The 27,403-nt window shown below is 41.5% G+C and overlaps 3 protein-coding genes across 6 annotated transcripts; 2 read left to right on the forward strand and 1 right to left on the reverse strand.

The window, feature by feature from the left end:
• Positions 1-813: 813 nt before the first annotated feature.
• Positions 814-4,254, forward strand: LOC135631767 (GATA transcription factor 4-like). Of its 2 annotated transcripts, XM_065139641.1 has the most exons (4): positions 814-1,064; positions 1,910-2,123; positions 2,253-2,522; positions 2,924-4,254. In XM_065139641.1, the coding sequence occupies exons 2-4, from the start codon at positions 2,004-2,006 to the stop codon at positions 3,794-3,796; spliced, it is 1,263 nt and encodes a 420-aa protein (XP_064995713.1). In that variant the 5' UTR covers positions 814-1,064; positions 1,910-2,003; the 3' UTR covers positions 3,797-4,254. The 2 variants fall into 2 exon arrangements, with proteins under 2 accessions (XP_064995713.1, XP_064995714.1); XM_065139642.1 differs by lacking the exon at positions 1,910-2,123 and having other exon boundaries at positions 817-1,064.
• Positions 4,255-7,923: 3,669 nt separating this feature from the next.
• LOC103970426 (uncharacterized) lies at positions 7,924-13,229 on the reverse strand. Of its 3 annotated transcripts, none has more exons than XM_018820194.2 (4): positions 13,072-13,229; positions 10,141-11,259; positions 9,381-10,051; positions 7,924-9,257 (listed from the first exon to the last, which is right to left on the reverse strand). In XM_018820194.2, exons 2-4 carry the CDS (start codon positions 11,229-11,231, stop codon positions 8,239-8,241), a joined length of 2,781 nt encoding a protein of 926 aa, XP_018675739.2. In that variant the 5' UTR covers positions 11,232-11,259; positions 13,072-13,229; the 3' UTR covers positions 7,924-8,238. The 3 variants fall into 3 exon arrangements, with proteins under 3 accessions (XP_018675739.2, XP_009382487.2, XP_009382480.2); XM_009384212.3 differs by lacking the exon at positions 13,072-13,229 and adding an exon at positions 12,087-12,523; XM_009384205.3 differs by lacking the exon at positions 13,072-13,229 and adding an exon at positions 12,072-12,523.
• Positions 13,230-20,211: 6,982 nt separating this feature from the next.
• LOC135631521 (wall-associated receptor kinase 1-like) lies at positions 20,212-22,784 on the forward strand. The gene is made up of 3 exons (XM_065139257.1): positions 20,212-21,181; positions 21,256-21,414; positions 21,501-22,784. Exons 1-3 carry the CDS (start codon positions 20,212-20,214, stop codon positions 22,646-22,648), a joined length of 2,277 nt encoding a protein of 758 aa, XP_064995329.1. The 3' UTR covers positions 22,649-22,784.
• The last annotated feature ends 4,619 nt before the right edge of the window (positions 22,785-27,403 follow it).

Consider the following 27,403-nt stretch of genomic DNA (forward strand, 5'->3'; position numbering starts at 1 on the left):
ACAAAATTAAAGAAGCGGTAGAGTGATTGCTAAGCAAGTCGAGGAAAGTGAAAGGGAGATGGAAGGCTGAGGCAAGACGCCTGGGATTTGACTGTGTCAATGCGACAAATATTTGTAAATGGAGTTGGCGATGTAGCAGTATCAGCATACTAATTTAGCTGGAGAGTTCTGAAAACCTGAGGTGCAGAAACCGGTCATCGGTCCAGCTTAGGCAGCGGTAGCCGTCACGTTTGTGCGTTCCAATTGCACCATGAGAAGAAGAAAAAAATCACACCGACGGAGCTCGCCGACAGTTTTGATTTCAGCTGTAAATGCTTTTTCTAAAGGGCTCCCGGATTGCAGGCTCGAGTGCATACCCACCCATCTTATTTTACCTTCTTTTTCCTCCATTTTTTTCCTGTTATTACAGTATACGTAATTTGCGGCTGTTTCTTTGCTTGTTCTCAAGGCAAACCTCCCAAATCATGAGTCCGGAAGCAGAAGAAAAAGAGACAAAAGAAAAGAGGGAGGGAGAGGGGAATACGAAAACTACTACTACATGAGGGTCAAAACAAGGAGGGGGAGCCGAAGGCTCCGTGGCGTGCGGGCATGGTGGGGCCCGGAGCGTGGGTCCCGCGCACAAGGAGAGAGAGAGAGAGAGGATTCATGGTGAAGGGATTGGTGAAGACAGCTAGCACTGAGAGAGGAAACCTCACCTACCGTGGGTCCGTTGATGCTGCCATGCCAGTAATTAGATTGTATTGCACTAATGTTGTGCGGTGGTGGTGTGTATCCATCACTCCTCCCACGTTCTCTCTATCAGCTCCCTTTTTAGGTGCCCGGCCTTTGCCCCCCCTTTTCTCTTTCTCCTCGTCGCAAGTCTCCCTCCTCAAAATCCCCCTCCCCACTCCCTGCTTTCCTCTCTTCTTACTGTGTCTCTGCGTGAGTAGCGGAGCTTGCTGAAATAAGAAGCTACTGGTGTGCTGCTACTGCTTGATCATGGAGTTGGTCCGGTGATTGCTGCTGCAGAATTGAAGCTGTAGAGCAGCTCGTCTGCTCTCCTCTTGCTGCAAACCTTCTTGTTGGTGAGGATTTGTACACAGCTGCAGCACTTGAGCTTCCATTTCTAGTGCTTAGTTCAACCCTGCTCATTTTTCTTTCCCGTTTCGTTGAGTGCTTAGTTGGACACAGACTGCACAGTTGGCTTTAATGCAGAGTACTGGTCCTGTTTCAGTTCATCTCCAACCCTCTGTGCGCACACCAGTTCCTCTATGTTTGTATTAGGAATTTGTACTCTCCGTCCTGGTTCCTCCTGTGAGTTGAACCAATCAAGCGTGTTGCCGTTTGTTGCAGTTAATTGGAGTTAGGGAAGAGAGTCTCAGAATAGAAACAGGGGTAAATCTCTGCAGACAACAATGATCATGGAGGAGATGATGTTTCTCTTTGTTAATTCATCTCCATCCTTCCCCCGTGGCTTCTTCCCTCTTCCAGTCAATTCCTTCACACGGAAACAGTCATCATCGTGTGCACAATCATGTTGACTCAGTCGTGTTTTTTCGGCTGGCTGTCTCGACTTGTATCAAACGTTTGGTCTGATCGTTTCTTCTCGGAAACAGCCCACCTCGTCCGGGAATTCTTCCTCCTCCTCAAAAGACTTGACAGCGAAAATGGCCTGTGGAATTTCCTGAATCGTTCGCCACCATTTTTCCTAGTCGGTCAACTTGTTTCCCAAAGAATCCTTCCGTTTACTTCGTATTCCTCTGTCTTATCACACTTGTCCTTGAATTCTACAGCTGCTCGTAAGTAAACATGGAAACCTACGTGCAAATGCCAAAACATATACATCTTTTATGAGATTTATTATGATTTTTACCGAACCGATAATGATTATTCTCCAATCGCAAGGGGTAACTATTGCCGATTGGTCCAGCTCTTAACTGACGTCGAAGATATCGGGCCATGAAGAGGTAATGACACGTCAAACAAATCACTCGGCGCCACGTCTGTGACGGCCCAGTCTTCATATGTTGACCTTTTCGTTCTTGCCATGGAAGCCTTCCCCATTGGTCTCCTCCTGCCTAACACCCTCTGTGCAGTACACAAGAACATTAACAATGACCAAAAGAACACCTCCTGCGAGTCTGGTGGTTTATTTCGTCTTTCTCTTTCGGATTTTCCGTTGCATTGGATTATTCGTTGTGTTGGCGTGAATCCTTTCTGCCACACGCAGGCTTGCTGATACGCTACGTCGATGTCATGGTGTGTGTGTGCAGGTACGGGAACGGGGCTACTGCGACCACATGGAGGATGTCATGGGAGACCTGTTTGAGCACATTGACGACTTGCTCGACTTCCCCGACGATGTGCTGGGGCTGGTGGAGCCCTGCAACCAGAGCGCGCATCTTTTTCTTCCTGCGGCGACTGTGCCGGCCTCTGCCGACGGGCTTTTAGGCGGCGTCGGAGAAGACTCGCTCGATGGCTCCAGTAGCAGAAGCAACAAGTCTGGTGCTCCTTTCAGCGCTGCGGAGGACAAGCTCGGCCCAGTAAGTTATTCTTTAAGCCCATCATCATGGGTTGATTTGAAGGATTTAGTAGGTAGTAAATGACAAAAACAAAAAGCCAATAATAAGTTTTATAGCACGACTAAAACAATATGTTTGCTGTTAGTTCCGGCAGCACTAATAATTGCAGGCAACTCTTTCAAGTCACAATTCACTTATTAGGAGCCAAAGTTTGGTACTGCATCACTTTTCCAATTTTTGTTTGAACTGAATCTATAACTTCATCAGACTTTTACGCAAGTAAATAAGTAACTCAGTAAAAAAAGAGGAATATACTGAGGAATTGGAATTATCTCTTCCTACGTCATCTCTTCCCTCCTCGAGTATTACTGCTATAATCTTCGAAGAATTAACATTTCTATGCTTATTTTTGGATTGGGCAGTGTGATGAACTTGATGTTCTGCAACTGGAATGGATGTCCAAATTCCTGGACGACTCTGATTCCTTCCCCCTCGACCTTCCAAGCTGCAACGCTGTCACCAACAATGGCAATGACGAAAACAGCGATGCCCAACCCAAAGCCAAAGCTCACTCTTTCTTCCGCACCTCCAGTCCGGTCTCTGTTCTCGAAGATAACACTAGGGGCAGCGGCGGCAGCGACTCCTCCTCGTCCTCTTCCTCCTCGTCATCCTGGACTTCGGCTTCGTACTGCAAGGATGCGAAGGTTCTGCTTCCTCCTATCAGTCCTCCGGAAGCGCCTTCAGTCATGGCCGTCCCCGCCCGCGCGCGCAGCAAGCGCCCGCGACCCGCCGCCTTCTCGCTTCGCCCCCACGTCACCATACCCTACCTCCCGCCGTCCTCCGACGCGGTCACCGAAGTCCACCCACTCTCCGCCGACGCCAACTCCGACCCTGAGAGCTTCGGCGAGTCATGCCCCCCGCCTCCTCCACCGAAGAAGAAAAACAGCCAGAAGACTCCGGCCGCCACTGCCGACGGGGAGGAGTCGGGCTCGCCTCCGCCGGTGAGGAAGTGCATGCACTGCGAGATACAGAAGACCCCTCAGTGGAGGGCCGGCCCCATGGGGCCCAAGACTCTCTGCAACGCCTGCGGTGTCCGGTACAAGTCCGGGCGGCTTTTCCCGGAGTACCGCCCCGCCGCCAGCCCCACCTTCGTCCCATCAATCCACTCCAATTCCCACAAGAAGGTGGTGGAGATGCGTATCAAGGCGAGCCAGAAGGTCGCCCCCGCCGGCGCCGCCATGTCTTCCTCCTCCGACGGCTGTGATCTCCTCGAGTACATCCGTCGGCGGGAGTGAAACGAAGACGACATACTTAGCTGCTGCAGTTCTTCTTTCCCCTTGATTTAGAAGTGTAGTCATCCCGGTTTCTGATTTCTCTTGCTTTATTATTATTATTATTATTATTATTATTATTATTATTATTATTATTATTAGTATTATTCCTGTATTCCCCTTAAATTTTGTACAGAGGAGGGAAGCGAAAGAGAAGACGCTTTTAGAGGAGGGATAGGCAGAGCACCACAGGTAGGAGGTAGCCGAGAAAACAAAGACAGAGGAGGAAGAGAGACAACTAGCTATTATAGTTAGCAGCGAGGAGAAGGGGAGGGGAGATTAGAAGGGGCTACTGAAGGGGAACACTAGTTTGATCGCTGGAGCTTGGTGTATTAAATTCTTTTTGCAGTTGAAGATTGATTGATGGTGATTACTAGGAAGATTTATAAATATATATAAATATATTTGATTTACATCGACAATTTTCTCTTGTCATTTCACCATGCCGTGTAGAGACCAATTTAAAGTCAACGAGTGTGTTGACTTTTCAGCCCGGAGCAGCAGTAATTTGTGACACGTATAACTTGAACCATGCAGTTGCTGTTTTACCCCCCCCCCCCCTTGTTGTTGCACCCATGGGATTAGGCAGCACATGTGAATGGACAGAGAAAGGTGAGGTGACGGCACAACTGTCGGTTGGGTCCCACCCTCAATGACCGAAGGATTTGTATGTAAAAAACTGGGGATCTTCTCTAATGGTAATTTTCTATCGGAGTCCTCAAAAACTTGCATCTCAATCGTAGTTATCCACTGTTAATGAGACCGAACTATGATTTGATGGGTTCACCCGCCACTTAATGATGCAATTTGGTGCTTGCAATAATATTTGATGAGTAATAGTTGGCTATGATTTTGACAAGGATCGAAGCGATCATTATAGCATTCATTCATTCATTCGGTGTTCCCCTGCTGCCAATTCAGTGTGGCAGCAACTTCCCGTGTACACTTTGTTTGTAACCAACCCTATTTAACTACTTTCATCTTAAGATAATTATGTTTACACGTAATTAGTTTTGTATGTTTCTTCCTATTGTTTCCCATATCTCAATACATACCCTCATTTCAGTACAGTAAGCTTAAGTAGCTGATGACTTTTGGTAAATTTCATTGATTATTTAACTTATATGAAAATGAACCCCTCTATTAAGTATTTCAAATTTAATTTGATATGTTATCCATCAAGTGTTAAAACTTGTTAAGATTTCTTTGGTTGTTTGAATTAGGGCTCAACCTCGTGGTAAATTTTGACAGGAACCGGATAGAAGATTATGACATTGTTTATCGATGCTTAGACTATTGATATAAACATCGATATAGATGCATACTATCACATTATCTTATACATATTATTTTTCACTCAAAAGATAATTAAAGTGTGAAGGATTGGAAGATCACAATCCTTTCTCAAATAATAATAACAAGGTATTACTAATCCAAGATCAAACTAAATAGAAGAAGAAAAATTCAAGATGAAAAAGAAAAATTTTATTAAACTTTTAATCTTAAAAAAAATATTGAAAAATTGAGAGATCACCTTGGATAATATTCAAATTATTCTTTAAATACTGAAGTCGATTTATATTCTTTTTGTTGAACAATGCATTAAGAGTGATTCAAATATATGAAACTGATTTATAATGAATAATGTATTCAAAGAGATCATGAGAAACAGATCTATTTAATAAAAAATTAACCTTTGCATTTAAAAGCCTCCATTTCTTCATGGCGTCTCCATCTACAGTTATCTGGTGGTGTTATTGCATTGTCGCATCCTATAGATCTTCCCCTATAAGATAAGACTCCAAACAAGTCTTTTAATTAGACTAATTGAGAAGGTTAATACTAAATCTACCAACTAGACTATAATATTCCATAGTCGAAAAAGAATATCTTCTTTATCATCTTGAAAACATATATTATCACTCTTGTGGTTCTGATACCATATGAAGAAAGGAAGAATCATATACAAGTGCAATCCTTTTTCAAATAACAGTAATAAGATACTATTATCCCAAGATCAAACTAAATAGGAGAAAAAAAAAACTAGAACAAAAAATAAAAATATTATTGAACTTCTAAAAAAGAAAAACATTTACATAGAATAGACTTGACTTAAATACCTAAGACTTGAATTAATCTATATGATGCTACATATTTATAGATGTAAAATACAAGAGTCCTTAATCTCTATAACTCTATCTAATTTTATTTGAAATCTTCTGAGATATATTTTAAACTAAGACTTTCTTATCCTTAAAATTTTATATAATCTCATTTAAAGTATAAAATATTAATTTATGATTTTCCAAAATATACTCCAAACTTCTTAACACAAAGATGTAAACAACAAAAGAGATTACTCAATTTTGCCATTAAACCTTGTCAATCAAATTGGAAGATCTTCCGTAGCACCAACTATTCATCATCACAATTGGGAGGATCCAAGTATACAAAGTTGGAAATTGACTTACAATCCAACGATGGAGTACTGATTTCATTTGCCACTAACATCTTTTAATTTTCATGCAAAAACACAACATCTTGTAATTTTTGCATGATGACATCATCAACCCCATTACGATATCTATGATGACCGAGAACAACGTACCATAACTCAACTATTATCAAACAGTGTGTAAATTAATGCTTTAGTATGGTGGCCTCCTTTTTATACATTGAATCCAATCGAAGCAATCCATGATCCAACCACCATTATTTAGATTATGACATTAGTGATTCCTCAACGTAAACCTTTGACTAATACCAAATGAACAATTGGAGTATACTAAAGAGTAAAAGGTCAACGCTAATAAACTAACCATCAAATTTTCTTACTTGAGACACAAAATCTGTCTTAATCAAGTCATGCAAATCTTCTTCTCTGAGAAAAAAAAACTCACCTTAATCATCCAGAATCAATCTTACCACAAATCTAAGTGCTTGTGAATGAGAAACGAAAGCAATCATTTGATCTATGTTATTACTCATTAGTTGTTGTTGTTGCTCTTACCATGCCTGTCAAAATCAAATTATGTTTCTCAACAAATTCAAAAAAAATATGATAACTTGGAAAAGAAAATGTAATTTCCATCAATGGATTGACAATATGTAGTGATCTTGAACCACTCCAAATACTATATCATGCAGTCTACCATAATCATTGATATAATTATTCTAATAGTGTTTGATTATGACACTAACTCGGTAAAACTTAGGCTCTATGGGGCTAAGATATTAGTCCAATGTGATATTAACTTACTTCTCTCTCTATACAACATTCTACCTCCTGTCTTTTTTATCCTTAGTCCTTTGAGTTAGTTATGTACTTATGTGATCCAATCTATTGTTTTAGTGGAGGAAGAGAAAGGAAAGCATTATGATAGAAGAATCTCTCTCTCTCTCTCTCTTCTTTTTCCATCTGACTATTTCTCTTCCTAGTTTCTATCTCACTCTATTCTCTTCAATCTATTTTTTTGTCTCAGGTCTAATGTTCAATATGAATCAAGTCTCAAATTGTATAGCAGATAAGGTTCCTTGGCATCCAAGTGGACAAGAAGATGGAAAGAGCAGTTCAAATGCAAGAGGAGATGCTGCGGGAAGTAATCATTCAGAAAAGAGGTCAACTAAAGGGAGAAAAAATTGCATTTGTATTATGATTCGACTGACATTGGGAAAGGAGGTCGCACGGTTGACTGCTCTACTGGAAACAGACCAGGAGCAGGATTAACATAAATCTTAGACATACATATTGGTTACTACATATGACTTCATTGAGTTCAATGGAAGTCCACTGTTACTTTAGTCAATAAGGTGGTTCCTGTGACATCCACTACTGGCAACGAAACTGGTTATTCTAACTCAATCTTTTAATCTCTGCTTTTGTTGACTAGAATGCGGATGTCTAAGGGTAAGACAAAGTGGAAAGAGATTTTTCCTCCTTGTGCTCTGTTTGGAGCTCATACTGAACCATAGAGGTTGCTAAGATAAGGAGCTGTCTCAGAGCACAAAATGGTGAATGTTATGTATCATGGAAGGTGCCAGGGGATCATAGAGCAACAAGAACTAAAGAATGCAGTTTTCAATTATCTCTGTTAACAGATGAAAAGGTTTCTGCTTAGCATCCATTATAACATAGGGATAGGCTGCTTGGAAGATTCCTAGACAGTGACAGTAACGAAAACTAGCCACTTTCATTTGAGGTCTTCCAACAAGAACTGGAAGGAAAACGAAATAGCCCCATGCAGTAACCGGAGCTGAAGACCACAAGGCTGCTTGCCATCGTTTTACGATGGCTGATAAGCTTTTATTTTTGCGGTTTATACAATTAGATCCCCTCGTAAACAAACCAAAAAATTGTAATAACAAGTAGATCGAATAGCTTTAGAATGCCTAAACAAATTTATGGTTCAGAACTTTGTGCAGTTCCTGGGCAAACCAGTGCTATGATCGACCGCCACGTTCTCCAACTCGTTGCAGCTGATCACATCCTGCCTAAGCTTTGCACCCGCAGCTTTCAAACCTTTCAAAGAGACCGCCTGGTTGAACAGGTTGAGCGCCGGGAGCCTGGAAGCCGGAGGCATCTTCCCCGAAGGCAGGAGCTTGGTGAAGTCATCCCTCATCAATGGCACCTCGAAGTCTTCTTTTTTATGCTTCACCACATTGTCTTTGGCGCTGATATGCGCACCGGGCTCCATGTGGTTGGTGGAGAAGCTTGCTTGGTTGGGGAAGTTGGGGTATAGACTGACGTACCCTCTCAGGTACATCATGTCGATGAGGAACTTCTTCCATGAGGCCTGCCACCCGTTGGTTCTCGACTTTGGGATTTGCACCGGGTTCTGCTTGGCGTCCTCGGTGAATCTGGCGTTCATGTAGGCGTAGAACTCTCGCCACTGCCTGGGGAAGAACACGGCACCCCAGCTGCAGGGGAGCTGATGGAGGTACGGTGTGTTGGGATGGATGTTCTTGAAGAACTCGGTGGCGTTCCATTTTGGCCTTTCCTTCACCACCTCGACAAGACGAGGCGTGTACAGAGAGATGGACGAGAGCTCCGGGAGGGAGACTTGGGGGTCATAGTGGTAGGCTAAGAGTGCATATTTGATCCAGAGGTAGTAGTAGGGGGAGACCTCGATGTCATCTTCTAGGAGGAGGCCGAACTCGTCATCGGACGAGGGGTACCAGCTCTCGCTCACTGCTCGGATCAGCCCGCCCTGGATGATTCGACGCCGGATGAACTTTGGCCCTTGTGCCCATTGGAAGGATCCCACAACCTTGAGGGTCTCCTCATCAACCTTGCTGTCCATGTTGAAGCTGAGACGCACCTCATCACCAAGATAATATGCATTCTGCAGTGATCTGAGGAGTCTCTGTAGAGAGGCGGCACGGTTTTGGGTGATGATGTTCACCGTGATCTGCATCCGATTCCAATCTGCAAGGCACAAGAACTCAATGATACTTAATCCTGCCATGGATGTAAGAGACTTGCTAACTTAGTTGTTTCTCTGGAGATAAAAAGTGATCTTGGAGGGAGAAGGATGAAGAAGCTTCTTACTCGGTAGTGCTGTCGGTCGTAGATCAGCCATCCATAGAACCTTTGGCACAGTGGTCCTCTGTAGAAGAACCAGAGCTGTACCGTTTGCGCTGCCTTCGGCCGCCATTTTCAGCGCGTTCTTCACATTTTGATCGACATCATCGACAGCGATCAGCAAACTCGGGTTGTGGATCTTGAGAATCCCCTTCAAGCTCGAGTACACTGCCTGTACTACTGGAACCTCCGAGTTGGACACCCCTGAAATGGCTCCGACTTCCAGATCGAAGATCTTGAACCTCCTCTCCTTGCAGACATTCTTTGGCCACCTGAGAACACTAACGGCTGCTTCGCAGGAGCAGAACCTTCCACCCGACACGACGATGTAGGCTTTCTTCCCTACGGTCGTGCGGAACTTCTCGAGCAGAGGAGCCAAGGTTTTCACTTCTCCGAGGGAGTGGCAATAGAAGAGAGCATCAATTTTCTGAGGGTGCATGGCAGCCCATTGGGTGACATAACCGGTGGACAAGGCACGCCACCACTGGTCGTCCCGGACTTGGACAACGTCCTTGAAGATGACGGTGGTCTCGGAAACGTATGCAAGTCGGTGCTCACTGTCTCCCCATGTCTCCTTGTCATTTGGATCCACAGGTAGCACATATGATCCTGCATTCCTGTACTTTTGGAGCTGGTAACTGCGCAAAGGTACATATTATGAGAAGCACTCATTAGAATTTGGATAGAGAATGCACTGTGTCCATATGTGATAAGCACAAGTCCTCACCTGAGATGCAAGTCTTCACCGGTCATAAAAGTGAACGGTGTCTCCACAAACAATGTCTTGACGAGATCTGCAGATAGAAACCATGAACTCGACAAGAAATCAACCTGCACAATGCTTTCCACGGTGATATCATAAGCAGGATCGGGTAAGTACAGGCCTGCTTCCTTCGACCGGAACTTCCTGTAACTTGGAAACGTGAAGTCCTTTTGCCTAAAGGGCAAGATCCTTCCGATGCTACCCAGAACTGAGTTCTTGTACTTCTCTGTCCCTCCGACATGGGACAGTATCTCCAGCATCTTCTTCCCAGGAATCATGTCATCGTCAACAATATACACGAAGTCTGCTTCCGTCTGCAGGGCCATCTGAAATCGTCCGTAGTACTTGAAATCATAGCTCGAACCGATGAAGCTGATCCTGGAATTGTTGTAGCTCTCCACAATCCTTTTCAGCGAGAGCTCGTTTGGGCTGCCAAAGGAGAGTACCCAGACATGGTGAAACGGCAGTGTCTGGTTCAGCAACGAATCAAGCTGCGCGCAGAGCGTCTTCCTCTTGAAATGGTTCAGGATCACGGTGATCTTTGGGACGTTAGGGCCATTGGGGCTCCACTTGGACTTCATCCTCATAAGCTCCGCGAGTGTCTCAACCCCCGAGCTCGTCTTCTGGAAGGCCAACACTTCGTCGTACAGCTCCCTCTTCAGCTTGATCATCAGTGCATTATCTGATTTCTTCTGCGAGAAATCGATCTTCTCGTACTCACAGACCTCGGCGGGAGAGCTGATGGCGGGGATTTCCTGGAAGCTCGTCAGCGGATTCGGCTGTATGATGAGGTGCTTCCAGTGCTGGGCGATCCGAGTGGCCCAAGAGAAGTCGGCTTTGCTGCGCAGGTCGACGGAGGGGCTCATATAGTAGAGGAGGAAGGTGGCGTACATGGCGAAGGCAAACTGAAGGAAGGTGAGCGTGGCAACAAGGCGAGAAGATGCAATCTTGGGAGCCCTCATTTTGGTGGAAGATTTGCCAACGACATAGTCGCTGAGCATCCCTTCCAAGAAGTCGCCACTTCTCACGGTTGGAGCACGGACGAAGCCCATCATACAAGCTCGAGAGCAGTGGGAGAGAGATCTGCCAGGAAGGCTCCGTTTAGTCAACCATGGGTTGGCAATATCGAGATGCGTAGAATTAGTAACTATTAATTAGAGTATATGAATTCTTGGTCAAAATATGGGTACACCTATACATACGTATGCATACATTTATACTTCACTATAACGGAATTATTATGTGCATAATGAGCGAGCATGTAAATTGCATTACTACACTCATAAATCCATGCTCGGTCTTTTCCTTTATAAGAGCATGTTTAAGGTTATTACGGTCAAACCAACCATTTTAATATTCCCTCGATATTTCCAATAAATACTATAAAATTTCGGAAAATATAAGCACCTTTTGGGCAATAAACCATGCGAAAAATGAAACGTTACATAGAGAAACATTCCAAGTCACGAAGAAAGAAATCAAAACGTCAATAGTGCTTTTGACGGAGAATCCACATAAGGAGAGAAATCAATGACGAATTAGTACAAAATCTGCTAGTTAATTTCCATCTGAAGAAATGAACAATGATGACTAAAAAAAGAAGATATTTGATTTTTTAATAAAAAATATTTAATAAAAGATTTTAGGAGAGAAATCAATAAACCAGGAAAACGCCTGAAAGAGAAACTTTACAGAGATACAGGATTAGCAATGAGCTCAAGAGGTTGTGGGGAAGAGTCAGACGCTTCTTTGGATAGATTAGGAGCATGCAAGTCAACCATTGGTGTTTATTTGGATCTCTCGCTTCTCAAGATTATTGTATCAAACAACTAGAATCCAGAATCATACATGGCGAAAAGAAAACTGGACGGGGGAAGAAGAGTAAATAAACATACAATGGAGAACGCTACCGCAAAAGAACCTCACTGAGACTACGGTGGATGCCTCCAGAACGGGGACGAACTTGACTTGAGAAAGCTTGTCCAAAAACCCAGAGACTAAACCTGAGGAGCACAAGATACTGTGAGCCAGAGGGAAAGGTTATATATAGGCCTGAGATGATATGTGCTCACGCACATGGACGCGGTGGTGGTTTCTTCTTCTTCCTTTTTCCCTTGAGAGAATAATATAAGGAACTATAAGTTCCAAGGATACTGACACCAGAGGTGGTTCACATGACTTGAACAGAGAGGCCTGAGGCGTTACCGTCACTTCTCATACATTTGCCCACCCCCGACACCATTAAAAAGCCGGTTTTGGAGCCGCGGAGTAGGGGATGCCCAACCATTGACAAATTGCCACCCCTCTCCCTCTGTTTACTCTTACAGCTCTCATGCATTGAATGATGCCCTCCCTCTCTCTCTCTCTCTCTCTCTCTCTCTCTCTCATATGTTTTTGTCTTTAATCAAAGTCTTCTCTTCTGCTTCTCATACTTTATAGTCTTTCTTTGTCCATGCACTATCGACGGGCACCTTAATTTCGCATTGGAATTAGAGAGATGCATTCTGTTCAAGATATCACTAGTTCCTTTGACCAATATGAGATTGCAAGCACCAATTGTCGAGAAATTTTCTTTCATGGGGTGCATAACGATAGCTAGAATGTAATCGGAAATGCATCGAAAACAAGTCCTTCACATCACTCAAGAATAAAATAAACAGATTTTTACAGAAAAAGCCGGAATAAATGGCTTCAGGTGGTGCCAAAAACCAGCAGGAGAAGACTCTTCAGTCTCACTAAATCCTCAAATCCCGAGCTGTCCTGAATAAATTTTATTTCCTCGCAGCGCGAATCCACACGAATCAAAGAACACATAGTTTACGAACTCCTAGGAGAATCGGCAATGTCAAATTCTCAAAACATGGAAAAAGAGTAGAAGCTTCAGTCGCGTCGTACCTTAAAAAAGTGAGGATGGAAGGCGGAGAAGGAAGCGAAGACCACAAGGCCACCGCCGTTGATGGATCTGAGCGCCCTTAGTTTCTGCTGCAAAGATTTATGACTCAATGTAGGTGGAGGCTAACGATCACATATACATAGAAAATTGATGGGATCATTGACTTCCGGAATGTAATCTGCAGACACAAGTGCAATAAAGAAAGGGTCTGGACATCTCCTCTCCCTATTGCCTTCTGCCAAACACCGCAAGTGGAGGGAGAGCGGAAGAGAGAGAGAGATTTGGTGTGCAGATTCTGGCAGTCTTAACAAGACTTGCAAAATGAGGTTTTAGATCGTATCGTAGTTCTTCTTGAACGCAGTCAAATGATAATGTAGGTGTGTTCCCACCGAGCGGCAGACATGCACGCACACCGAGTTACGTGTTGTGTTAGTCAATGCCTGTAAAGTAATAGGAATACCTATTTGAATTTTTTTTTGTAGATGAATTGATTTCCGTTGAAGTTGAGAGCTGAATACATATCACAAAGTCGAAATATAAAGAGTGAGATATTGGAGGTGGAGCATTAATGATGATTAGTTCGAAGCTCTAAAATGTTCCCATGTCATAGGAGACCTCTAAAATTTCCCATATTAAAAAGTTTGCTCCTTTGTTGCAGTCTAAACTTCAACCCTTTGGCAGCTCGTAAACCAATTAATTGAAGCACCATAAACGCGACTCCATGGCATCGGCAGAATGGAATCGTCTTAGATTAGGTGGTGTGGTGGAGACGAGTCTCTCAAATTCCACTATTATATACCTACTAATAACACTACCCCTAAACGCATTTATCTCGTTTCTAATCGGCACGACAGTTGTTACACATGGTATATCCCCATCAAGTGCTCGATTATAGAGAAAAGACAAGGCAAAGAGTCATCGGCAACAGCTGATAGGTTCCTATTTCTTTCTGTCATGCAAAAGTGACAAAAGGAGTCAACAATTAAGTTCCAGTCCTTAATTCTTTAAGTGCAGGCAAATACTGTTATGTCTACATCGATGCTGCGTCATTTGTGTATACGCAGGCTTTGATGTTGACGTGACATGCATGTGGATTGCCACGTTAGCGCTTGGTGTATAAATGTATCATTGCCAAAGAGGCACGCTGTAAGATTCGACTTCCTTCCCACGTACGTATGCATAAATGTAAAGCTCTTGAAGCGAGAGCATATCTCTCATGGAACGCGGATACCAGCTATTTTGGCGTTCTTATAAATGTGGTATCCCTGTTCTGAGAAGGTAGGTATTATTAATCTACGTGCCAGAACACTCACATAATCCTGCACTATTTGCTATCTATAATTATTTCAGTCTGACAACTTCAGTGATCATATCGTGGAAAATGAAACCCAGGGCATGCTTTTATCATTGTTCATGAGGAGTACAGGTTGCAAGTCGTCTTCTGATTTCTGGTCGCATAAAATTGGGTTGACTTTTCAAGTACTCAGATCTCTCTCTCTCTCTCTCTCTCTCTCTCTCTCTCTCTCTTCAGGGGATTAACAAGTCTGAAGTTTGAACATGTAACATACATATGCCAGAATCTGCAACACTGCTCATTCACAAGATCTTTTTTCTCGGAAAATGCATCTGATGCTGGGTGGAGAATAACTGGATGAGATCCAAGTGATGTGCCAATGTTCAGAACGATGGAAGGGTCAACTCCTGGCCCATGGTGGTGCGCAAGGGAGGTGTGAGCATATAGCTCCTGTTCCAAGCATGTGTCTTGTGCCACTCGTGAAGGCCTTGAACAATGGCCGCCACGTGCATCTCTTCTTCCACATGCGAAGTTAGGCTGCTGGATTTGTCCAAAAGCCGAGCGGGTCCAGCTCTGGTGATGGGTGCAGTCGTCTGCTTTCGCTGATTTCCTTCGAGTCATGGATCAGTGGAATGGTACCTAAAGTATGAAGGACCGTTAGGCACGTCAATTTGGTAGGAGAAGCACCTGCAGTGAGCGTGGGATTCCCACTATGTCCGTGCTCATGTCAGACTCGTATCGTTTTAGAGTAGTCTTCTGCCTCTACAAGTCTTGTCAGAGATAAATTCCAAGTTTGTTCGGTCAAACATTAAACTATATTAATGATTTGCACTGTTTTCTTTTTAGGCTTCTTCCGTTCTTTTTTTTAAACTTAAATATCCTTTTTCTTTATTACTATCCCCACTTAAGGCTCATTATATAATAATAATAATAATAATAATAATAACTTTAAGTGGGAATAATGAGATAGGGGGACATTTTCAAAGTTACTGCCATTTCTCAATGCGTTTATCATTTCAAAGGGGATTTCTCAAGAAAAATTTAAATCAGAAACAATAGTTATCAGCCAACAAGTGCAAAACTAGTGTTTAACTTAATATACAGATTGTTTGAGAAAATATTTACTCTCATGATTCTATGCACGGTTAGTGAGTAGGAACAAGCCCGCTTTAACATTTCAATGTCATAAATATCAACTCAATATAAATTATTAAAATAATATTTATCAAATCAATATTATATTTTGTGAGCTAAGTCTATTAAACCGGTCGAGATCAATTATTATTTACTTGAAAGTTTTATTTTTCATCTCAAAATTTAGCATTAGGAAATTTATTTAAGTACTCCACCCCAAGGAGGGTGATATTCATGTAGGTCAACAATTATATAGACACTAAGCTTTTCGTTCAATCATGTTTGCACATCTTACCTGAATTGAGTTTGATTGATCAAAACATCACTGATATCCATCAAATCATAAAATTAAAATAATAATACAAAATTAGAAAACTACACGAGGGTGAAAAAGAATAGGTTTTTATTGTAACGATCGAATTATATTGATGTTTTATGTTTTTTTAATAAAAAGGGCCCCAAATACTAACCATACAATCCTTTTAAAAACAGAGTTATAAGAACAAAATGACAAACGTCATGTAACCTATTACATTGGTGCGTACACATCTAATAAAATTACAAAAGTGACACAGTAAATATAATAGAAAAAAATATAAAATTGTCAAAAACTTTCTCAAGGGCTAGTAAGTGCTATATTTTGTAAAGCGTAAGAAGAACGAGTTCAAATATTTAGTGTTAAAAATAAAATTTTTTTTTGATATCATATTAAAAAATCATAGAGTATTGAAGAGAATAGATATATATTTTTTAATTAAAAGCTTTTATTAAATATGAAAACTTGCAATCTCTCCTCTCATGAATTTCTAAGGTTATGTTGAATTCATCTCATCTCTCAAATTGCGTGCATAAGGCATTGCATAAATCCTTTATTTATAGAGGAGTAAATTCAAGAATTTAACTTTAATTATGACATGAACTCGTATGACTTTCCAACTAAAATTGTATATAATTATAAATTCTAATTAAATATTTAATAGTATAATTTAATACTTGGCGAAGAGGATGTCATCAATGGTCTTGAGTTCGTCACATTTGAATTGAGTCTTACAAGAGGTAGCACATGGAGAAAAGCTACATCGTTTTCTAGTGTTGCTAAGTAGTCATTCGTAGTTCGGCCCGGTTCAACCCAGGCGAGCCGAACCGCCAGCCCCAAGCGCGGGCGGCCAGACCGGCTCAGCGCTAGCACAAGCCGAGCATATGCGTCCGCGTAGCAGTGCGGTCCAATTCTATCGGGCCGGACCTGATGAGATCCAGCCCAGGCAGGTAGACGCGGGCTATTCTGCAAAATCTGGGGATTTGTAATCTGTTTTTTTTTTTTATGTCTAATTTTGATGATTTATGCACCATTGGATTTCTCACTAACTATATAATAAAGTATATTTTTCAAGATTTAACAGTATCTTAGTTGATATTGTGATTTTAATTGATAATTTATATTATGAATTTCATCATAAACATAAGAAAACATGGAGTTTTTTTATTTATGAATTCGATCATATGTACTAAATTTGGTAGAAGAATGTGACAAATCGGGTTATAATTTTAAATTTTTGATCAAGATTAGAGTACGGGTGCTATGAGATATTATTCCCACCATCTTGTCGTATGAAAAAAAACATCATCGGGAATTTGATAAAAGTTACTTCACCTATCATTTTATGATTAAAGCATGCGCTATCTTTTTTTCATTGTGATGGATTTTGGATTACGTATATTTGAGGTTTTGGTATGTAATGGTTATACTTAATGGTGGTACTAATTTTCCTGTAATTTTTATGTTTTTGTTTGTCTTATGGCATTTATATCTCTTATTTCATAAAACAGTTTTGCAAATTACGTCTGTTAACTAGCTATTTGTTTCTCTAAATAAATTAAAGTTCTTGATTGCAAATGGAGGTTGTGTGTTCTTCAAACTTATGGTCCATCTTTTGATCTTTCATAGCTCATAGTTCGTGAGAGTTGCTGACCTCAGATGTTTTTTCAGATCACGCTTTACGTTACAAATTGTGCTATCGAAAAGCATAAAAATATAATTTTATTATTTTTTAAATTATTAAATTTATATCCACTTTTTGCTCTAACTAATTTTTCTTTCTCTTCTCTTTCTATCCTACTTGTCCGCTACTTGTCCACTATACTCACTTGATCGCCATCGCTCCTCCACCGCTCGATCACCATCGTACTTGTGTCACTCATTGTCGCCACACCTGCACTGCTTGTTGTTGTTGCACCTACACTACTTGACCGTTGCTCTTGCATTGTTAGATCATCATCGCACCTGTTCAACTATTGCACCTACTTGCCCATCGCTCGCCCGTTGCATAATTGGGCACATTCGTTGCGGCACTGGTGGAGGCTAGTGGGTTGATTCTGAAGTGGAGACGCACAGGCAGCAAGTTTCTCTGATGACGACGAGATCACTATCGGCTAGGGCGATAGGCGAGTAGGGTATGACGAGCAAGCTGGGTTCGGTGCGATGATGGCAAGCGGTGTAGGTGTAGCAGTCGAGCGATGTAGAAGCAACAACGATCAAGCAAGTCCACTACAATGATGGCTAGTAGTGTAGGAGATGCAACAATTGAATGGTGCAAGAGTGGTAACGGTCGAGTGGGTCCGGTGCAACGAGGTCGAGCAATACAGGAGAGGTAGTGGTTGAGCAATGTAGGTCGAGTAGGTGCGGTGGGTGAGCGATGGGAAATAGGTCGGGAAAAGGAGAAGAAGAGAAATCGATTAAAGAATATAAAATTAATAATTTAAAAAATAATAAAATTATATTTTTATTATTTTTATTTGTGCTCTTTTTGCCCGTGACAAAACGTATACTTTTTCCCGTGGACGAAGTTAACAACGTAAGAAGAACTAAGGTTAAATGTTTTACCTTTGTTAATAAAATAAGACTCAAATTCTATTTTTTAAAATATAGGGACTGAAATACTGTTTATAGTTAACCATAAAGATAATCTATAATCACTCCCAACTTTGCATATGTTTTATCCAAACGAAGCTTTGAGCTCGAGTTTGACTATGAGTTTATCTTAGTTACAATAGATTTGAATTAAACGGGTTAGAGTTGACTTATATCATTATCATATTTAAATATCAATTCAATCTAAAATCTTACAAAGGTATACTCTCGAGTTATCTTTTTTTTTTTTCCCCGCACATACATAAATATCACTAATATCTTCGTTTATTCATGTGAATTCATTCTTCTCTTTATCTTTAAGAATTCAAATTTAATCCATATCTTTTATGGTGTTACTAGGTGGTTCATTAATTTATGTCTATCCATCTGGTATAGCTTATCTTAATTTAATTAAATCATACCTTAACTTTGATTACCAAGCCTAATCTTAGGTCCATCACTCTCTCTCTCTCTCTCTCATTTTAGCTATTTAAATATATTTATCTATATGACTCTTATACCATATCAAAACCTAGCAATGATGAATTTGAGTCAGATTCATATATATCAGATTAAATATCAATTAAATCCAAAAGCATATAACCTGACTATTTCAGATAATATGAGATTATTATATATATATATATATAATATTATCTCAGAGATATAAATATTTCTTAGAAGAATAGTTAAAACGAAGTTAGATCCCTGCAAATCTAGGCTTGCCTCGTTTGACTCGGTCTTCAATCCTTAACACAAGTCAAGATTAGTTTGAATGGGAAGATTCCTCGTGCTTGTTATCTATTTCGGAACAAATGTTTATGTTGATGGAGTTAAAAGACTCGCATTAGTAGAAATGATGGGTCCAAGTAATGCTTGTTTAAGAAGCAGTCTTCCATATCATAACTACGTAGGCATGCGTGCCCGCTGAATCCAAACCATGTGAACACAGGTGACCACACTTCATATCAGAGCAATATATTTGAGTAAGACCTGTCTTCTGGTAAGGACTTGAAAACTGGCCTTACCTGCCACAATAATATGGTTGGTTGAATGTTACAATAATATGGTGGGTTGAAGGTGCTGATCAGTCTGGTTGACGAAAATCTTATCAGATCATAGTAAAACCACAAGATATTTTCTTATAATTTTGAATGATAATAGCATTATGATGCTAATATGTAACATTCATCATTTTTTTAATTATTTTAATGCATTATTCTAGCACATTTGAAGAGGGGAGTGACCTTCTCACATTTCTTCGCTCATGCTTTCTAACCTGAGGGGTGAATTTTCTATTCATTTTATTTAGCAATATATATATGTAAAAAAGGAAGGATTAAAGGGATTTTTATTTTTCTTTTTGGCTTGTGAAGAGAGAGTATGACAACCCTTAATATAGATATACGTAGTTCTAACACCTTGAAGCCGTTTGCGGCACCCAATATGACAAGCCATTGTGATCTTAATTAGAATCCTAACGATCAAATAAAGAGAACATTCTTAAGATATGGATCATTTTCTCGAGTCCACCACGGCATGCTTTTGTCAACAGCCACCTGTTCTGACCGACGCTCGCTTTAGGTTTGATGTTTTTCTTGTCCTAATTGATCTAAATTTCCAACTTTCGAACCTAACCATGCAACGACTACGCGGAAGTCGCAAGTGGGCGGGAGTTTCCTGCACAACAATCCAAATAAAGCAGAAACTTCGCCCTTCTTATATCAGATATAATAATGTCAGGGTATCAGATCCTATAATGTGAATCATAGATTGCTCGGAGTTTGACGTCTTCGGTCATTAAAAATGCTCGGTGTAATCTTGCCGTCACTGAAGCTCAGGTATGCATATTTAGCTTCAAGTTCATCGTCTTTGCAGGAGCAGGGATCTGTTTCATTACTCCAGCTAATGAGTAGATCGAAAAAAATGATCCTCTCCATCCTGCTGACACTTGCAGCAGCAGTGCATACAGCATCCCAAAACTGCTCCGGGAAGTGCGGCCAAGTTGTCATCCCATACCCCTTCGGCATCGAGCCCGGTTGCTTTAGAGATGGATTTGCAATCACCTGCAACCAGTCGACCGGCGGCCCTCCGAGAGCGTTCCTCGGCGCAAGCGACATCGAAGTGACCGAGATTTCGCTGCCGCAAGGCCAGGTTCGCGTGCAGGTTCCCGTCGCTTGGCAGTGCTACAACGAGTCCGGAACCGAGAGCATCAACTTGCCGGAAATAGACTACAACATCAATGGAGTCTACAAGATTTCCAACGATCGCAACAAGTTCACCATCATCGGCTGCAACTCCTTGGTGTACCTTCAAAGCCAGAAGGACGGTAGCGGTACCTATCCCTTCCACTATTACGTCGGTTGCTTATCGTACTGCAGAGACGTCACTAGCGTCATCAACGGGGCTTGCGACGGAATAGGATGTTGCCAGAGCAGCTTCCCTGCAAAACTCAGCGATATTTCCTTTCTATTCAAAGACTATAGTCATAGCTCTATGTTGGATTTCAGTCCGTGTACTTATGCCTTCATTGTGGATCACGACTACTTCAGCTTCAGCGCTGCCAATCTAATGATGGATAAGAATTCATCCATGCCTTTGTGGCTGGACTGGGCCTTCCGAGCTGTCGCGACATGCGACGAAGCAGCGCGCTCTACAAATTATGCGTGTCGAAGTGAAAATAGTGTGTGCATCAACTCCAGGAATGACGCAGGCTATCTTTGTAATTGTTCACAAGGATACCAAGGCAATCCCTACATCGATAAAGGATGCCAAGGTTGACCCTTCACCCATTCTCTTTCTCAGTGACTGTTTGATAGAGAAGGAAGTAACGCTATTGTCGTGTAGCAGATATCGACGAGTGCACGCTTCCGGAGACGTACCCTTGCTATGGAGTTTGTACTAATCTTCCAGGGAGCTACCGATGTGCATGCCGGTCCGGCGAGCGTGGTAACCCATTAGCTGCGCCATGTATCCCCAACACCCCGTCTGCAGTGAAGGTGATCGCGGGTAATTTCTCTACTTTAATCCATTCCTAGCAAAAAGGCCATTCACTAGCTTGACTAACAATTGGGTTTGCTCGCTCACATATCTAGGCATCAGCAGCGCCTTCCTCGCTGCGTTGGCTCTTATTTTGGTGCTCTTAGTGTTGCAAAAGAGAAGGCTCACAATGGAAAAGGAGAAACTTTCCAGAGAAAATTGTGACTGGATATTGTATGACAAAATGATGTCCAGACAAGTCCATAGGATGAGAATATTTTCACTGCAAGATCTCCAACGGGCGACAGACAACTTCCATGAGGATGGAGTCATTGGACGCGGAGGCCATGGCATAGTCTACAAAGGGATCCTGGATGACGACAGAGTGGTGGCCATCAAGAGGACTGTGGTGACTGACGAGAGACAAAGTGGAACAGCTTCCGAGTTCAGACAGAAGGAAGAATTTTTGAATGAAATAGGCATCCTTTCGCAGATCAACCACAAGAATGTAGTCAGACTGTTTGGCTGCTGTTTAGAGGAGGAGATTCCCATGCTGGTCTATGAATTCGTTCCCAACGGGACCCTTTCTGACTTCATCCACAAACAAGATTCAGGATCGGCCATCTCCTTGGACATCCGTCTAAAACTTGCAGCAGAATCGGCGGAAGCACTTGCTCATCTGCATTCATCCACGTCTCATACGGTCATTCATGGGGATGTGAAGTCAAGCAACATACTCCTCGACGAGAACAAGATGGCAAAAGTAGCCGACTTCGGCGCATCCACGCTTATGCTAACAGATGAAACCAAGACCGTAAGTTTCGTGCAGGGCACTCCCGGTTACATAGACCCTGTTTACTGTGAAACAAGGAGGCTGACCAAGAAAACCGATGTCTTTAGCTTTGGAGTCGTTATCTTAGAATTGATGACCAGGAAGAAGGCGATCTGGGATGATGTGCCATTAGCATTGATGAGCAGGCAACATCTTCTGGACATTTTGGATGAGGAAGCTGTTGAAGAAGGAGGAACGGATTTGCTGCGAAAAGTCGTTGACCTTGCGATTCAATGCGTTTGTCGTCAACAGGAAGAGAGGCCGACGATGAAGCGAGTGGCGGAGAAACTACAGAAGTTTAGAAAGTTGCTGCAGAAGAAGAGAGGGCAGAGCCGCAGTGTTGGCATGGCCAGCTTGCTCACTCGTGCAACAAATTCCTTCACCGGCTATCAGAGATTGAGGGAGTCAGTGGTGCTCGAAGTTGGATCTTAGAGTTGAAGGTTGTTTGCCATTTTCCTTGCTCTACTTGTTGTCATCCTGCATACGTGAAGCTTCTTTCAATGTGTTGTCCTGTACGTTATCTTTCAGCGACGATGGCAATGTTGCTCGCGGTTCAGTTTTTGTGCAAGCAGTCTACTGTCAGAAAATTATGATATACACACAAAAAAAAAAAAGGAGGAAAAGTTTATTACAAGACACAGTTATGATATACATGATACAAGATGATGGTTATGACATGACAAGATACCAAAAGACATGTTCTTTATCTTTATGGCGTATTTTTATTTGGTAGGATGTCATGAGATATTTTGTTATAAAATAAGATGATGACACTTTCATATAATATGAGTTGTAACTATATGAAATTGTGATGTCCAGAAGATAGATAGATTTTCTATTTATGCTCTTCTTAATGAAATCTGATAAATATGTGGGCAATTAGTTAGAATCGTAAAGTCTTCTACATAAAAAATTTGCTGGTCTCCTGTGACTTGTTCTTAATGAAATCAGATTATATCTTCTACTATAGAATAATGAGATTACAAAATTTACTCTCTCTAGATTAATCATATCAGAAGATATCAAATATCATGTAAAACATATATAAGTTTTAAAAAATTAGAAAAAAAACTAAGTAGAAGAATAAATCTCAAAGATCTACTCTAATCAATTCAGAAAGTATGGTGTCTTGATTAACATATCATTAGAATCATGATAATCATATCTAATTTGACTAAGCAATCGTCAAACTTTTTTCTCCCTAAACAAATGTTACCTTTTTTTTTTATGTATGATATCCTATTTTTGTTTTTCTCGTTTAACCTTATATTATGTTAGGGTTAGAATTTTTCATTAACCCTATAGGTCCTATAACTCAAGTCATATGCCGTATCATCCAACACAAACATATCTGCTCGATTAGAAGAGGATATGGATGGTGCAATTGTAACTTACTATGTCAAATGCGCTTATTGTATACATTTGGCTTCCGGTTATGTTCATTTGATTGGTTAGTGTCTCCTACACCATATAATAACATTATTGTGTTGCTATCGCTATATCCATCAAGTGATGCCTGTATTTAAAGAACTTGGTGAGACTTAGCACGAGGTTTAACTTTGACTTTACAGATAATTGTACTTTAAGATTTATTGGATGATCCCGCCTATGTTATGGATCTATGAGATTAATTAAAAACTAAATCCTAATCTAATGTGAGATTGGATTAGAAAATAAAAAAATAAAATCATAAGAAAAGAGATTTTCATTTAAAGAGAAAAAAATTTTTGATACTTAATTATCAAATTCAAATCCGATTGCTATGATTTTCTGATATGTTGGTCTAGACATCAAGCTTCCCAAATTCATTGATGTAGATATTTGAGATTTCTTTTTTTACTTGATTTTTCTTCTTGACTTCTTAAAACTTATCTAAGTGATTAATTTCATATAGTATTTGATATCCTCTAGTTAGTATAGAGAGAAAACTTTATAATCCCGTTATTCTAAAGTGGAAGATTTGATCGACGGATTTTTTTAATGTAAATCTTATCTCGCGATTTGCTTATTATTTTGTTATTTATTTGATTGACCTGTGTATTATTAAATTATCTATAATCTTATATTTGAAGTTAAAATTATATACTATTGGGAAATGAAATTGTCGATTACTTGGTTACGTATTCTTACAAAAAGAACTCAATAATTTATAGACTGTTCGACTGCATGTCATTACACTTAAATATAGAGGTCCATTGAGTATACTCCCTTGTAATGATGTTTAGCTTTCATCAACAAGTCATTGCTAAATCATGCACGCTTTTCTTATTCTACAAGAAAGCTTTACCTCCGACAAAAGAGTTCTCTAAACATTAATCTCTAAAGGATCATAAATTGCCATGTTAATATTTTGCAGTAACGCGATAGGTGAGTCAAATTTATTAGTCGAGTTATATAGCATCCAAAATGGCTTCAGAGTTGCCAAGTGTAGCTCTTTCCGTAATTTTGGAACACTACTGTATCCATCACTGATGAAAAGTTCCACAAATTCCTTCCCCTTATCAAAGGTGGTGTTCTTTACGTAGTCAATTGAATCTTCGACGCTGACATCTGGATTCTCTTTCCCATGTTCGAATTCTCGCTGAAATATAAATTACTATCTACATATATTATATATCAATCGAACAGATGACTTTCAATTAAATGACTCATTAATTACCTGATAACTCTGGGAGTTGCACAGAACATTGCTAACTTAGTTTTCTGTGGATCGTTTTCTGTTGATCGAAATTCTTTCTCCTAACTCCTATAAATAGGAGAGGGACATGTTAATGTAAATCAGTTTTTCTATAATTTTTTTTATCTCTTTTCTAACGTGATATCAGCGCAATAGCCCCAATAATCTGATGCTCTATCTCGTCTGAAAGCCACAGTAACAAGTATTCCACCATAGCTCGGTGCATCCTTCTTCATGGAGAACCTCGGCAGCAGTAGTGCTTTCGAGGAGGGCGAGTTCAAGAAGCCCGTCCATACGTACACTTACGCGGCTGCCTGCGTACACCTGCGCCGTTCTTCTTCTCCTTCGGCTGTTAAGGCAGCACACTGTGCCGCTGCGCTGCTGCTCCTCATCTGGCTGGGAAGGGTAGGCTCATCTGGCTAGAAAGGGCAGTGCTGTTCTGCTGCGCTGCTGCTTCTCCCCTTTCAGCCTCGCCAGAGGCCGACGGGACTCCTCCACCACGCAGCAGCTTCCTCTGCTGCATAATCACAAGGAAGCTGCAACTGCGTTCTCAGCCGTATATTAAGTACAAGGTTCGCATCCTTCTCCGATCTCTCTCCTGTCTCGCCAGCTTCGATCTTCCTTTTTCAGCTCGCCCCGCGAAGCCTGTTGTGCACCCTCGTGAGGAACTGCCGCAGTCTTCTGTCTCATCGCTTAGTGCATCTCGAATCGTAGCGGAAGCAGCGCAGATCTACCTGAGATCTGCCTCTCAAACCGCAACCTCTACAATCTCCGGGACGCTGCGACATCTCCGCGGCCATTTCCCGGCCCACAGCAGCTGCCGGCAGCTTCCTCTGCTGTGGTCGCTTCCAGGCTCCCTTTAGTAAACTGCAGCAGCAGTGCGCAATCTGCAACAGCAGCAAACTGCAGCAGCAACAAACTGCAACAGCAATCTGCAGCAGCAGCATACTGTAGTAGCAGTGCGCAATCTGCAGCAGCAGCAAACCAGCATCAGTACACAATCTGCAGCAGCAGCATACTGCAGTAGCAGTGCGCAATCTGCAGCAGCAGCAAACCAGCATCAGTACACAATCTGCAGCAGCAGCATACTGCAGTAGCAGTGCGCAATCTGCAGCAGCAGCAAACCAGCATCAGTACACAATCTGCAGCAGCAGCATACTGCAGTAGCAGTGCGCAATCTGCAGCAGCAACAAACTGCAGCAGCAGCATACTGCAGTAGGTTCGCAACAGCAGCAACAAACTGCAGCAGCAGCAATCTGCAGTAGCAGTGCGCAATCTGTAGCAGCAACAAACTGCAGCAGCAGCATACTACAGTAGCAGTGCGCAATCTGTAGCAGCAACAAACTGCAGCAGCAGTGCGCAAACTGCATCAGTGCACAATCTGCAGCAGCAAACTGCAGTAACTGCAACAGCCTCTTCCCTCCCTCATTCTCCAATTTATGTGACATGAGCATCCGAGATGTTGCCGGTCTGCAGGCAAAAAAAACAAAAAAAAAACTGGGATGTCTTCGTTCTCTTCTTATGATATTTCAGTTCTTGCAAGGACTCCCACTTCTTTTTTTACATGACTTATCTCCATCAATAATGTCACACTAATTCTTTTTAAGTTATCAAAGGGTGACAACTATGCATCCTGACGTGCTCAATTTTCTAACCTTTTATTTGGATACGACTTATTAGGTTACGTTGATAGCTCTTTCAATTGTCCATCAACCATGCTCAATATCGTTGGAGAACTTAGTCCAGTACCCAATCCAACTCACAAACTGTGGCTGCGTTAAGATCGTCTCATCCTCCGAGCTATTTAAACTTCAGTTGCTGGATTCGTCACTCTTTTAATATCTTCATGTGTAACTACTGTCAATGCATGGTCTAAACTGCAAACAACCTTAACGAATCATTCGCGTACTCGCAAACTCAGTTTTCTATCCAAGCTAATGGTGACAAAACAAGAGGGAAGTACTATAACTGATTATCATCGATGACTTGGCTTTGATAGGTCATTCCCTATGTGACAAAGAGATCATTATCCATACCCTAAATGGTCTCGACAACGACTATAAGGAATTGACTGTTGCAATTCGGGCACACGACTCGCCAGTCTCCTTTGAAGAACTTTATGACAAGCTGACTGACTATGAGACGTATTTGAAGCGTGCGGACAAACTGCCTGGATCGACTATCACAGCTCAAGTCAGTCACAAGTCTAAATGGAAGAGCACTCGGTACCCTCCGAACATCACCAAAGGTTTGGCCAATACACATCTTGATCCTATAAGTCCCATGTAACACTCTGTTGGGAAAATCTTTGGGGGCGACATCACATGCGCAATAGAAGAATAAGAAAACAAAATCCCTGATTCCCAAAGAGATGTTCGTCGTCGTGTGAAGATTGGTGCGTAAAATCTGCGAAACTGAAAAACTGCGTATAGAATAGATTGTGTTACATAGGGAGATCGTATATCCCTATTTCCTTGTAGATTCTTAGGAGAGGGTGAAGGAGGTTAAGT

Source organism: Musa acuminata, chromosome BXJ3-2 (assembly GCF_036884655.1).
Source record: "Musa acuminata AAA Group cultivar baxijiao chromosome BXJ3-2, Cavendish_Baxijiao_AAA, whole genome shotgun sequence".
NCBI lineage: Eukaryota > Viridiplantae > Streptophyta > Magnoliopsida > Zingiberales > Musaceae > Musa > Musa acuminata.